Source organism: Eptatretus burgeri, chromosome 1 (assembly GCF_056783735.1).
Source record: "Eptatretus burgeri isolate ZD-2024b chromosome 1, Ebu_testis_v1, whole genome shotgun sequence".
In the NCBI taxonomy this organism is placed as follows: domain Eukaryota; kingdom Metazoa; phylum Chordata; class Myxini; order Myxiniformes; family Myxinidae; genus Eptatretus; species Eptatretus burgeri.
In genome coordinates this window covers 43037064-43051451 of record NC_140961.1, presented here as the reverse complement: position 1 = coordinate 43051451, position 14388 = coordinate 43037064, and the positions used below count along the sequence as shown (strand labels likewise).

The 14388-nt window shown below is 42.3% G+C and overlaps 1 protein-coding gene across 1 annotated transcript in view; it reads right to left on the bottom strand.

Moving 5' to 3' along the window:
• Positions 1–14388, bottom strand: part of LOC147034347 (glutamate receptor ionotropic, kainate 2-like) — a 423936-nt gene that overhangs the window by 118714 nt on the left and 290834 nt on the right. Inside the window, exons 10-11 of the mRNA XM_085881293.1 lie at positions 2931–3044; positions 2129–2332 (exon numbers count right to left, since the gene is read on the bottom strand). Of these exons, the coding sequence (XP_085737419.1) occupies positions 2129–2332; positions 2931–3044 (318 nt within the window). The remainder of the gene's footprint in view (positions 1–2128; positions 2333–2930; positions 3045–14388) is intronic.

The following is a 14388-nucleotide window of genomic DNA, read 5'->3' as shown; positions in this document are numbered from 1 at the left end:
ACGATCGATTTAACCATTTTGACGTGTCACTGGTTTCAATAACAACAATTTCACCACATTATAATCAAATGGGACTTTATGTGAATTTATTTTGACCCATACATCAATAATTCTTGATATCTTATATATTATTTCCGAGTTTGTGGTTTCGTGTCGCGCTATCTTCGACTTTGTTCTGCGCTCGCGTAACGTGATATTCGGCTTACATTATCTCAAAGACCATATGAGGTGCATGGTACAAAAAAAGAGTAAATAAAATGGTTCTGAAACGGTGAAATCGTATTCCACTTACTGCATTAAAGTAAAATTACTACTGATACTCTGCATCAGTTCCTTTCTCAAACACACCCACCCCAACATGTCGCGCAGAGCGCGGGTTATGCAAGTCAAATTGAAACTCAAGATCAAGGCCATCCAAAACATGCAAAACACCTCTTGGGCCACAATTAGAAAATGTATCAACCAAATTTGTTTTGCATGACATTCAATCATGTAAAACACTTGATAGGTCAAATTTATTAAATTGTCAAATTGCTGTTTCAACAGCAACGATTGTTTATTTCGATTTCGTAAGTATCATGCTTTGCACGACATCTTTCTTGTTTGTTTGTTTGTCTGTGAGCAGGGTATCTCAAAAAGTTATGGACTGAATGATTCGGACGAAACTTGGTGAACATGTTGGGTGTGTGACTAGGACAAATCGATTGGATTTTGGAGAAGATCCGGATGTGGATCTGGATATGAGAAACTTTTTTTTATCTTTGAAGTGATTCTTCATGATTGAGAGATGGGGCCAAAAACGATATATAGCATGACATTTCAACGGATTCAGATGACACTTGGTGGATGAGTTGGGTATGTGTCAAGAAGAAGCCAATTCGATTTTGGTTCAGGTTCCAGGTGCCGATCCAACCTATCAGTGGGATACAAACATAAACTGTTCAGTCTGGTGGAGGTATGCGCTCTACCTAGTGTCGTTATGGTTACACATGTAAATGGAGAACAATTGCAATCCCCTACCCACTCCATGAATTCTCCTTCTGTTCTCTCCCCTCACCTCCACCCACTCCAAACAATATTCCCCTTCTCTCTCAACTCTTGCCACAGCTCCTACCCTCATTTCTCTCTCCAGTCATCCTTTCTTCTTTTCCTTTGCTCAAGATTATTTTTCTCATTTTACTCCCTCCCTCCCTTCACCCCAAGTGACTAATAAATAGCCCCTTTTGCATCACCTGTCCTTCAACACTGTACTTTTAAGGTGAGTTGAAATAAAGCTGTTGCCTTCTGCATGACAAAAGATTCAGTCTGCAGGTTTTGCCGATGACATCAGGTACAACAGAATTTAGAATAGCCTTAAATAGTAAGCTCTGGCTGCCACGGTGTTATTTAATGCTTCGCACAGACTATGAAAACAGGCTCTGAGAATCAATCAGGTTTTCAGGATGAAACAAACTTTCATTTTTGTCGACATTGACACAGGAGGCATTGCTGATATCGTGCATGATAAGATGTTTCTTGTCAATTTATTCTCAGCGCAGGCAGCTGAATGACATGAAACCTTCCAAAACCATTATAACCATGAAACTATCAACTTCCAAAATCCAGACTCACTGCAAACCTCAACTATTGTGTTCCTCGCTTTTCCAGTCTGTGGAACGGAACCACATTCCAGAAGCTGTGCTATCCCACTTTTCCCTCCAAGGCTTCAAGTAGGTGTGTACTTCCATCTGACGTCCCCCCCCCCCCACACACACACATCCTCACCCACAATCTTTATTATCCCCATTAAGCTAATCCAGACGTCTTACTTGCAAGTTACTGTGTTTCCTTACCTTCTCTCTCTGTCGCCCTTTTTCCTGTTTGTTCATTCCCTTGCTTATTTGTGTCGACGAGTTGCCCCACTGCCCTTCTGTCAGTTCGTGAACTCCATCACCTTGCTTTTCCATGAAAAAAAACCCCATTTTGGTCAATTCATTAATGTCAGATGTATCAGTATACTCCATCATGTTCCTTAGCTCATAGAACCTCGTTAATTTGTAACAATAATCAAACGGAGGAGGAAAACGTACGGACATGGATTAGTAAGTCGAAGGGACACAGAAAGAGAAAATGAAAATAAAGGTCTTACATGTTGAATAAGCTCTTTGACCATCCCATTCCACTGTCCATTCTCCTCCTGTGAGCCAAACTTATTGTCCGGAACGACTCGGATCTCGTAGGAGAACCCCAATATGGCTGACAACTCGACCAGAAGGTCTGCGCAGTAACCCTCAAAACGTGCATTCCCCGTGAGCTGTTCGGATGAGGAGCGTAACTTCAGGTACGGCTGTTGCTGCGGAAAAAAAAAAGAAACTCATTGCATATGTACCTTTGGCACACAATTTGAAACGGTCAATAAGAATCAAAACAAATTGTTATTCTGCAGTTTCACGAACACATATTTGTCAGTCATTAAAAATTTAAATGTTGTATCAACTCACTTGGTCATGTTTCTCCACTCAATACCCAGACGAAAAAGAAACGAAAAAACTATTTAATTAATGATCATAGCTTTGAGGATCAATACCTGTCCTGGGTTATCAGCGGTTCATTTCATCATTGCTCGGTCATCAAAACATTGCCCTGAAGAATTATTCTAAACTTAGTCCATATTTGTTTTTGACCAGTTATCTATTTTATGGCAAGGGGCATGATTCTGATGTTTCCGAGCTTTCTTACAAATTCACTTTCATAAATGGATGAGTCTGTATGAAATCAAACCTCTTGCTGATCAATGTGGTGTCGGCTGAAAATTGATGACTTTCATTTCATCGATAATGTGTAGTATAAACAGAGAAAGGAAAGAGTTAAACAGCCGAGAGTTGTATGAACAATTTGGGGGAACAAACAGCCAAACTAACCCTTTAAAGAGAAGAGGTAGACAATCATACCAGTATACTTGTAACAATGAGTGTGCGGTTCAACAAGGAGTCGGTCACGTTCAAACACCTCTGTTTCCTCACGTCTGACATGTTAAGTCCAGTGATCGTATCCCACGTGCCTACCTGGGCGGAAAGGTTATGCGAGGTGTCAGTTAAATTATGTGAGGTGTCAGTTTAGAGCATCAAGTGGAGAGAGGTTATCTTGATATAAAGATCTCTCTCTCTCTTTCTCTCTCCTCTCGATCAAACACACACACACACACACACACACACACACACACACACACACACACACACACACACACACACACACACACACACACACACACACACAGTTCCTTTACAAGGAACTTCAACACAGGGGGAGGCCATAAGACTCATCAAAGCCTGTGCTATAATTGCCAACCGATGGTTGTTTGTCTGTGCTCTATCCCTTAAAATGCTGACCATGAAGCAAGGAAGCAGCACTTACCATTTTTAAAGTATTTGGAATGACTTGGCCATGGTTTGAACTTCAGACCTCCCAGACTCAGAGCAGATGCTTTAACCATTACACCTCAAGTTGAGTCTGGTGGCATCATGATTACAGAGTCCGCCCTCCCGCCCTCTCTCCCACTTCCCACGCTCCTCATGCCCCCACTAGGCAGGTGAGTACTGCAAGAGTTGCACTTGGTGGTTTGCCATTCTTTTCACAGTCGTAATCAGGGCAGGAATTTGGCACAGGTATCAGCGACAACTCGCTTACTCTTTGTTGAAAAACACCGTAGTATCTTCAATATCCTCGAGCTAATTCACACAGATGGGTCACCAACATAAAGTACATCCTCATTGATGCATCGCCCTGTCTGCGAAGCACCAGTTTGAAATTTCATAGGAGGGTCAAGAATCGAACCCAAACTAGGCAGCCCAAAGGTGAGTGCAGCTCCGCTGCTCTATCCTGTCAGACAAAGAGATCTATGCTACCGAACAAATCTTGACAATAAGGCTTATTTTACTCAATATAATTAAACAGCACAACATGCACATCAACAGTGAAATAATAAAAAATATATGAAAGGTGTTGAAATTCTTCCCCTCATCTGAATGGTGCTGACGACAGCTGTTTCAGCCTTAATGAGCTCATCAAACTGTGTTGTTGAGAAGCGATCGAGGATCGGGACGCAGCATTGGATTGCATAAGGCATGAAAATTTCATGCCTACGCTTATACCATGTAATTTATGAGGGAGATGGGTAAACATGGGTGAAATATGGTGCTTGAATGTGAAAATGCTATGCTTAAGTTGGTCAATTTATCACCTGAAGGGCGACCCTTCCATGGTCTCCCCCCCCCCCCCACCAACACCCCGACCCTGTAATTAATATAATGATATATGAGGAGAAAAAGGTGCTATAAAATTAACGGCATACCTCGTTTTCAATTTTGCAGAATATGCTTAGTCTATTGTGGCCTTTATATATTTCTTCTCAAATTTAGTTTGAGACATCTTTCCAGCTGCCCATTTTTTCTTTATTCTTTATGAAGCAATTTTTCACAAGTCCACTTTAATCAACTCCTCATCTGGTGACAGTACCCCCTCCCTCAAGCAGGGATCAGTGGTTAAACCACTTGTACAATTCCACACGCACAGGCAAAAATTGAAAGTCTCCCTACCCTCATGGGGAAGGGGGAGGCTGGGGGGGGGGGCAGTGGTGATATTTTGTGTTCACGTCCTGAGTACCCATGGGTAACCTGAGCATGTGTACAAAATTTGATGGAGAGCAGCCAAGCCGTTTTCGATTCTATAAGATTCAGACATCATACATACATACAGTACATACATATATACATAAAGTACTTACAGACAAAGTACATACAGACATAAAGTACATACATACATACATATGTACATACATACAATTAAGCCCAAAATTATTCATCCCATTAGCAAATTTGGAGTATTTTGAATCGTGTTATTTGAGGAATGAGTTTCTTCTGGCTTAAGTTACATTAAACAGCTGAAAGAATCACTGCAAGAGACATTTCAAGAAATACATTGTTTCGGGGGTATTTTATTGATAGATTTACAAAAAAAAATGTCATGTCCAGAATTATTCATACCCTTGTTGAGATCAGTTCGAAGTCACATTCAGTAATCAATGGAAAAGCCTCTGTTTGTGATTACAGCCTCCAAACGGTTTTTTTTTGAGACAATTTGAGCAATTTGAGACATACTTGCTCACAAGGTTTTTGCATGTCTCTACAGGGATTTTGGCCCACTCCTCCTTCACGAAGGTCTCCAGGTTTTTGAGGTTGGAAGGCTTCTTTGCCACATCACTCCGGTCTTGAGCTTCCACCACAGATTCTCAATTGGGTTGGGATCCGGACTTTGGCTTGGCCACTCGAGAACGTCTACATCATTATCCCGGAACCATTTCCTGACTGACTTGGTGGTGTGTTTTGGATCGTTGTCCTGCTGATACGTCCAATGCTCCCCTAGGTGAAGTTTCTCTGTGGACTGTTTGAGGTTTTCCTCAAGGATCTTGATGTACTGCTCCTTTTTCATGATGCCATCCACTTTGATGAGATTGCCGGGCCCACTGGCTGAGAAACATCCCCAAAGCATTATGCTCCCGCCTCTATCCTTGACGGTCGGGACTGTGTTCTTAGGGTTGTATGCTTCACCTTTCTTTCGCCAAACGAAAGCAACATCTCTGTGCCCGAAAAGCTCCATTTTCGTCTCATCCGACCACAGAGCTGAGGACCAAAAGCTTGGATCTTTGTCCAGCTGAGCTTTTGCAAAGGCAAGACGAGCCTTTCTGTGCCTTTCTGTTTCTGTGCCTTTCTTTCTTGGTCGGCGTCCATGGAGACCCCCCTTGTGCAATGTCCGCTGGAGTGTCTGCCTTGATATCTTGGTCCCAGACTCGCCAAGGTTGTTCAGGAGAGCCTTAATAGTGATCAGTGGATTGTTGTTGGCCTCTCGCCATACTTTTCTTGCCAGACGAGGCGACACCTTTGGCTTCCAACCACGTGCTTCAATGTTTTTACAGTGTGGAATTCCTTATACTTCCTAATTCTGCTTTGTATGGTGGCAACTGGCACTCGGAACTCCTTCGAAAGGCTTTGTTGCCTTTCCCCTCCTTGTGAGCATTCACAATGCACAACCGAAGGTCCTCACTGACTTCTTTCTTCTTTGCCATGCTGACAATGACCTGAGAATGATTGCATCAGCTCCCCTTAATTTATAGTCTAAAAGCAGAGTGTTGTTCTATAACATTCGTCACTGTACATTCAATAGACCACATTTGTAATGAATTCAGATTGTACGCACACATCTTGGAATAATTGCATAACATTATAAAGAATCTCAGGAATATCAAAAGCATGTGCATTATCACAAACATTGGCCTCAATTCTGAGACTTGGTATGGGGTATGAATAATTTTGGACAGGCATAAAAACAGAAATCTTAACATTTCTATTGTTATGCCAATAATGTTGAGCCAAAATATATGTGGATTTGTACATGCCAACTAAATGTCCTTGGGTGAAGTGAAAGTTCCACCACTCCAGCTTGGAGGTATGAGATAAATGCAAAACTCTCATATTTTTCATTCGGTATGAATAATTTTGGGCTTAACTGTGCATAAAATACATACATACAGTACATACATTAAGTGAAACATGAAAAAAGGATATTTTATGACATCATTAATGTTATAATTGTTTTTAGTGTAGCTGTGGTTGTGGTTTGTGTGCTTCTTCCTTGGACTTTTATATTTTTTATGTTGCTTCAATAAGTATTACTGTATTTAGTTTTGTGTGATCCTCCCATGTCTTCCGAAAATGTTCCTGCTGTCATCTAATACAGGGTGTTCCAAAAGTCACCTTGAGATTTAGGAATTATATAACATTTCTGTTTTTAAAAAAGTTTATGATTATTTTTATACCAAAAGAAAATTTACAAAATAGAGATAAATTTGCTTTATTTATGAAAAATGATGCAGCTAAGATATCCTCCATTTTCGGTTTCGCAGAGACGGGCTCTTTCGACAGCATTTTCCATAACAGCGACAATAACTCTGGCTGCAGCCCTCGAACTTCTGCACAGCTGTTGTCCTTGAGCTGCTGAATTGTCTGGGGCTTATTGCCGTATACACCCTCCTTTAGGTAACCCCAAAGAAAATAATCGGGAGGCGTCAAATCAGGAGAATGTGATGGCCAAGAAATTTCTGAATTTCGCGAAATTATTCGGTGTCAAAAATTTGCCTTGGAAGCTCCACCGTGGCTCGTGCTGTGTGGGCAGTGGCTCCATCTTGTTGAAACCACATCGCAGGTTTATCCTTCACTGTAGGATGCACAAAATCCTCGAGCATGGCTTGATATGGCTCATTAGTGACCGTCGTTGCACTGCCATCCTCATTTTCAAAAAAAAAGGGCCGATAATCCTTTCTGACGTTACACCACAACAGACAGTGCATTTTATAGGATGCAACTCATGTTGATGAATAGCCCGAGGATTCTCGAATCCCCAGAACCTGCAGTTCTGCTTATTCACAAAACCGTTCAAATGGAAATGAGCTTCATCGCTCATAATCAGTTTATGAACAAATTCGTTTTCTTCATTGACCAACCTCTGAATTTGGACTGAGTAATTTAAGCGTTGTCGATGATCAGTCGGTTTCAACTTTTGCACCAATTGCACCTTGTATGGGTACAGGTGCAAATCGTTTCTTGGTATGCGATACAGTGACATCCGAGACATCCCCAACTGGTCAGAACGTCTGCGCATCGATGTTCCTGGTTCTTCTTGAACCCTGTCCAGTACACGTTCACGATTAATCTGTGAACGGGCTGAATGTGGTCTTCCAGATCGTGGCAAGTCACCATATTGCTGAAAACGTTGAATCAACCAACGAATCATGAAATCTGAAGGTGGTTTTCTGGCATTGAAGTGTCGGCAGTATTCTCTTTGGGTGAGAATAATTGATCGATGAAATTTAAAATAAAATTCCACGATTTTGGTTCTTTGTTCAGTTGTGAATTTTTCCACGGGTAATTTCCAAATGTTTATCGAAATTCTGAAAAGAAAAGAAAAACAAATGATAAAAAAAACAGAAATGTTATTTAATTTCTAAATCTCGAGGTGACTTTTGGGACACCCTGTATATATTTTGGCCTGTCTGTTTGTCTGCCCTTAATGCAAGTGCAAACCGTTTGAACTGGAGCTCCCAAATTTGGCACGGGAACCTCTTATGGGATGAAGGAGTGTGTAGCGCACGGGATCTGCAACAACACTGCATTTGACTGCACCTGCGACAGGAACAAGTGTTTCATTTGGCGCAATTCCAGATTTCGATGCATTCTTCCCAAAATTCGGTCCTGTCATTTTCTGCCACATCAGGTCCCATTATGTGTGTAATGGTTGTCACAGGAAGTTAATGTGGCAATGTTTTTTTTTTTTTTCGCAGTTTTCGAAAATCCCAACAACTTTACCATGCCACCAAAGAAATAAGCAAGTTTTGGCAGATCTATATCAGCAGCCTGAAAAAAAAACAAAGAAGCCTGGAAGCAGGAAAGCTCACAAGAAAGACAATCACTTATTGACGCCTTGAAGCTGACCGTGAATGACATGCAACAGCCAGAGCAACAGAAACATTGCAAGAGAGATAACCTCCCCAGAAAACAAAAACAATTAATCAAATTCAGCCTTCTGTCTGAAACTTTATTTTATTTAAACTGGGGGAAATAATGTGATATTTATTTCGGGCAACGTCAGGTACCTCAGCTAGTGGAATAATAAATGTTACCGTTGTAACCGCTATTGCGAGTTCCCTTTCCGGCTTCTTTTTCTTATTCTTCTTCAATCTTGGAAAGATGGGCTTCCAAAACAGACGTCTCTAAGATGAAACAGATACAATATTTTTTGTCCAAGGAAGTCGATTACACTGAACAACAAATTTCAAAAAATTTTTTTTACTGGAGATGTGTAAAGTGATTAAGACTAATTTGGGTACGCTGATTTCAAAAATCATAACCGTTTTGCTGTATCACGTCAGGATTTTCAGGAACAGAAATATTCCCATTGCCTAGAAGTCAGGATTTCAATGAAATTTACATATGTCTTTAACATGTCTATTTCGTACAATTGTTGTTAACTTGTGTTATATTTCTTTCTTTCAGATAAAGATGAGTAGGCGTTCCTGTACCAATCATCCTGACAACTTCTGTTATGTCTGTGGTCGGTATACCAAAAAAGATCAACAGCGAAGTATATCTACAGCAGTGAAAATGAAGGCCGCCTACTTTCACTACTTCGGGTGTAAGGTGGGGGACCAAGAACAGAGCTGGGCACCACACATCTGCTGCACAAGCTGTCACACAACCTTGACTCAGTGGTTGGTGGGCAAGCGCGCGAGCATGCCATTTGCGGTGCCCATGATATGGCGTGAGCCGCAGAATCATCATGATGATTGTTATTTCTGCTGCACAAGCATCGCCGGCTTCAACAAGAAGAATAAAGGTCACATCAAGTACGCTGACTGCGTCTCTGCTCGTAAACCTGTGCCTCATGATGACGAGAACCCCGTTCCAACACCTCCAGCTGATCAGAACATAGCTGTAAGCAGTGGTGAAGAGGATGGTGATGATGAACCTTTTGAACCCGACACTCAAGAATCACACCTTCTGAACCAGGGAGACTTAAATGATCTTGTAAGAGATCTCTCGCTGTCAAAGGCGAAGGCAGAGCTGCTTGGATCAAGGCTGCAGCAGTGGAATCTACTTGAACCTAACACCAAGATATCCTTGTTCAGAGCACGTCACAGAGACATGGCTGAGTTCTTTGAGATGGAAGACACGATGACATTCTGCAGTGACATCAACGGTCTGTTGAAAGAACTTGGGTGTGATCACGATCCTGCAGACTGGCGCCTCTTCATCGACTCGGGGAAGAACAGCTTGAAGGCTGTTTTGCTCCACAATGGCAACGAGAAACCATCAGTCCCACTGGCTCACGCGTTCGGCATGACAGAGACCTATGAGACTATGCGGCAGCTGCTTGATTCCATCAAGTACAATGACTTCAACTGGCACATCTGCGGAGACTTGAAAGTGGTGGCGCTGTTGTTAGGGCTGCAGTCAGGCTACACGAAATACATGTGCTTCCTTTGTCTCTGGGATAGCAGAGACGACAAGAATCACTGGACGAAGAAAGATTGGGAAGAGCGAAAAGAGCATGTACCTGGTCGACACAACGTGAAGCATGCCGCCCTTGTCGACCCAGCCAAGGTTTTCCTTCCACCACTCCACATAAAGCTCGGCTTGATGAAAAGTTTTGTACGGGCAATGGATCTGAATGGGCGTGGGTTTTTATACCTCAAGGAAAAGTTTGGCAACACCTTGTCGGAGGCCAAGATCAAGGCTGGTGTCTTTGTTGGACCGCAAATCCGACAGATGATGAAGGACGAAACTTTTCCGACAACTCTAAACCCCAAAGAGCTGGCAGCGTGGAGGAGCTTCAAAGCTGTGACGGACAACTTCTTGGGGAACGAGTGCGCGGACAACTATGAAGAAATAGTGCAGCAGCTGCTGGAGTCCTTCAGGAAACTTGGCTCCAGGATGTCCCTGAAAATCCATTTCCTACACCAGCACCTGAACTTCTTCCCTGACAACTTGGGAGCAGTCTCGGACGAGCACGGCGAGCGATTCCACCAAGAGATTTCACTCATGGAGACGCGTTACCAAGGGCGGCACAACCCGAACATGATGGGCGATTTCTGCTGGTTCCTGCATCGTGAAACTGACACAGAGCAGCACAAACGCAAAGCCAAATGCCTAAAGCATTTTTAATTACATTCTAGTGGAGTATTTCTGTAATTTCTATAATTTTGAAGCATTCATGATGAAATAAATGAATAAATGAATTTTTGTAAATTTCATTGAAATCCTGACTTCTAGGCAATGGGAATATTTCTGTTACTGAAAATCCTGACGTGATACAGCAAAACGGTTATGATTTTTGAAATCAGCGTACCCAAATTAGTCTAAATCACTTTACACATCTCCAGTAAAAAAAAATTTTTGTTCAGTGTTATTAGCTTCTTCTTTTTTTTTGGAACACAATGAAGAGGCTCGTGTGAGAGCTAACACACAGAAACATGCAACAAGGGGAGGAGGAGACAAGAGGGACGGGAGAGGGAAGGAAAAAACAGTGGGGAATAGAGATATGAGATCTGCGAAAGGGAGAGGGATGGGGTGGGATACATGGGGTAAACAAGATAGACACTACAGGGACTTTCAGGAAGGAAAGCAGGGAATTTGAATGAGGTGGATTTGGGGTGGATTAGCAGGGGTAGAAAAGATCATGGTTTTGGATGGAGGACGATAAGAGGTGATGGCGAACAGCCACTTTGAAGACCTGGAGGGAAGAATGGGATTGAAGAGAGTGTGGAAGTTTCTCCAAAGGCGGGAAAAATGAGGAATGAAAGAGTGAAGGTGAATTGCCTTATTTTAGAAAGTGAGATATAAAATAAATGAGCTTAAGCATGCAGAGCTGTCCTAACTTGTGTATCACCTCTAACTTTCCATTCCAAGTCAACTCTTACCCAGTGCTGAAACCTATAGAATTCCTGATGTCCTTCACCACCAATTTGCCACCAAAACCTGCTCCTTCTTCAAAAAAAACAACAACAACAAAAAAAACCCCCACATGCCCTCATCCCTCCCATATCCTCCCCAACTCCTTCCATGAATCAAAGTTAATTACTTTTCTCAATTTCTTCATCTCCTTTTTTCACCTTTGCGAACGCCACACACTGCATACAAATTTTTTTTTTTTTTAATTACAAAAACAATTTTATAATATATGCAAACTATTGACGATGATAAAATGATGATGAATATTGCAGCACGATTCATTTTCTTTACCCTAATTTAAAGGAAAGATTTTACGCTTGAGCTTGAGGTACCACCACAAACACCGACTGAGTGTACTTATCAAAAAAAAAAAACTCTTAAAAATTTACTCTGATCATAAACAAACTTAATTCATGATGCTGTTGTGCTTTACATACTGATCGATCAATAGTGCAACGCTTCATCGTACATATCACCTGGCCCGACTTGAGCAGCGTGTTTAATCCACTCCAGGGACAATTAAGACCTTCCTCCACATGGTATATTCTATTCTAGTCAATGGAATCTGAGGCTATTGTGCTCCGGTGAACATCAATTTCATCTCCCCATCTCTTTTGTCTACCTATGCTTATTCAAACGCCTTGTTCTTCTTGTAACGTGTCCAGCCCAGTTGCATTTCGGTTTCTTTATGGCAATCGGAAGGTCAAGAAAATTTGCTTTCTCTCTCATCCATCTGTTTCTGTTATCTCACCCTCCATATAACAATACATTATTACCTCCGCCACCGAAGGTGAAGGAGGTTATGTTTTCACCACTTTCTGTGTGTTTGTCTCTTTTGTCTGTGCACAGGATATCTCAAAAAGTTGTGGACGGATTTGGGCAAAACCTGACGGAGAGTTTGGGTTTGTCGCAAGGAAGAATTGATTAGATTTGGGTGAAGATCTGAATCTTGATCTGGATACGAGAATTATTTAATTTTTAAAGTGATCCTTCACCATTGAGAAAGGGCCAAAAACGATATAGTACTGCATAGCATGATATTTCAAAAATGTATTTGGGCACGATATGTTCTCATGGATGAGGCAGTTTGTGGCGGATGCTTGCACCCACTCGTTGCCGCTGTATATGCCTGGTGGTGGCTTAATGGTTAGGTTGGTGGGCTTGGGATTCTAGCGTCCAGAGTTAAAATCCTGATTTAGGTTGAATTAACACCAGGTGGGGTTGACTCAGCCTGTCATCCTTCTGAGGTCAGCAAAATGAGTACCAGCTTGATGGGATGATTGAGCCATTCAAGTATCCGGTGTCAGAGTGGCGACCCGTCCAGGATTGCGCCCAAGAGCCCAGGAGACTGCTTTGGCAGCACTGACGCTCTGTACAGAGTATGGTCCTGATGGATGAATGGATGGATTACCACTGTATAATTATTCTCACATTCTTGTGGGTTTGGCCAGGGAATGCTTTTGGTCTAAGTCTTTCACGAACTGGCTGACCGGGCCTGACATTCAACTGCACCTGATTAGGGAAAGAATTTGTAATTTGTTCAGGGTGCCGGTGATAACTTGCCTACTCTTCCCGAAGGACACCGTGGGATTTTTGACGTCCACCAGATAATGCTAGCAGGCTGGAGACCCAGTTTATCATCCACCCGAGAGATGGAGCACTTTGCGATACAATGCCCGGCCTGCAAAGCACCAATCAGACAGTTTATCCACAGTCTGTGAATCAAATCTATGGCTCGAGACGTTTATGGTATGCTCCTTCACTCTGAAGGTGTCGAGCTGTTCAATCAGATTTGGTGGCGTACTGGTGAGCACGTCCGCTCCAAGTCTGGGAGGTAAGCGGTTTGAACCCCAGCCGAGTCATACCAAAGACTTTAAAAATAGTACCTGCTGCTTCCATTTCTTGACACTCAGAATTTAAAAAAGTATAGAGTACAGACAAAGGAACATAGGTTGGCAACCACTGTGCAGGCTTGATGAGCCCAGTGACCCCCTCTTGTGTTGAAGTTGCTTGTAAGGTATTTACCTTCGCATCATTCTGATGGACTAAAATGGTGCAAGACCGTAAAATGGTACATGCTGTATGAACTTACATTTATAACAGGTTAGAGTCCACAACTAACCCATGAATCTATGTGTTTATGGGGTGACATTATGGGAGTTCAAACCATTACAGGTATGTGGGAAGAATACAAATGAGACAGAGTCGCGTAATCTCGAACCAGAGATGAGTGGTGATTTCAAAAAAGACACCGTGGAGATTTTAAGCTGCAAAGGCAAGAGCAAACCCATGATAAAGATTTGCTTGTAACATCGACATGAAGCATTTTAAATCCGAAATTGGTTCCAACATAATTCAGGACGAAGATCAAATCTTGAAAAAAAAAAAAAAAAAAATCATAGCTGCGGTGCCCATGCCATGATTTTCTCACTTTGATAAGCTATATATCATTAGCTGGTAGGAATGCCTCGAGGTTTGAAAGCACGTTAAACCGCTCTCACCTGGGTTTGAATCGTGACCCAGGCTATGGACCGTCATCAAGGTGTTTCACATGCAGGGTGAAGCCATCAATGTGTGTGCCTTCCCTCAGATGCATGTTAAACTGGCGTCCCGTCTGCCGGTATTAGTCGGTGGACGGTAAAGATCCTACGGTGTCCTTAAACGAAGAGTAGGCGATCTATCGTTGGCACCCTGCCCAAATTACAAATTCCTGCTCTAACCTACAGGGGGAACTGCATCAGCGGCACAGCAAATGATGCTACCCCACAGTCATGCACGACCGACGAAAGAAGAAGACGTAAACGAAGCTCTGTTTGATCAATCTGTTTTCGAATTCGCCGGAGGGACGACA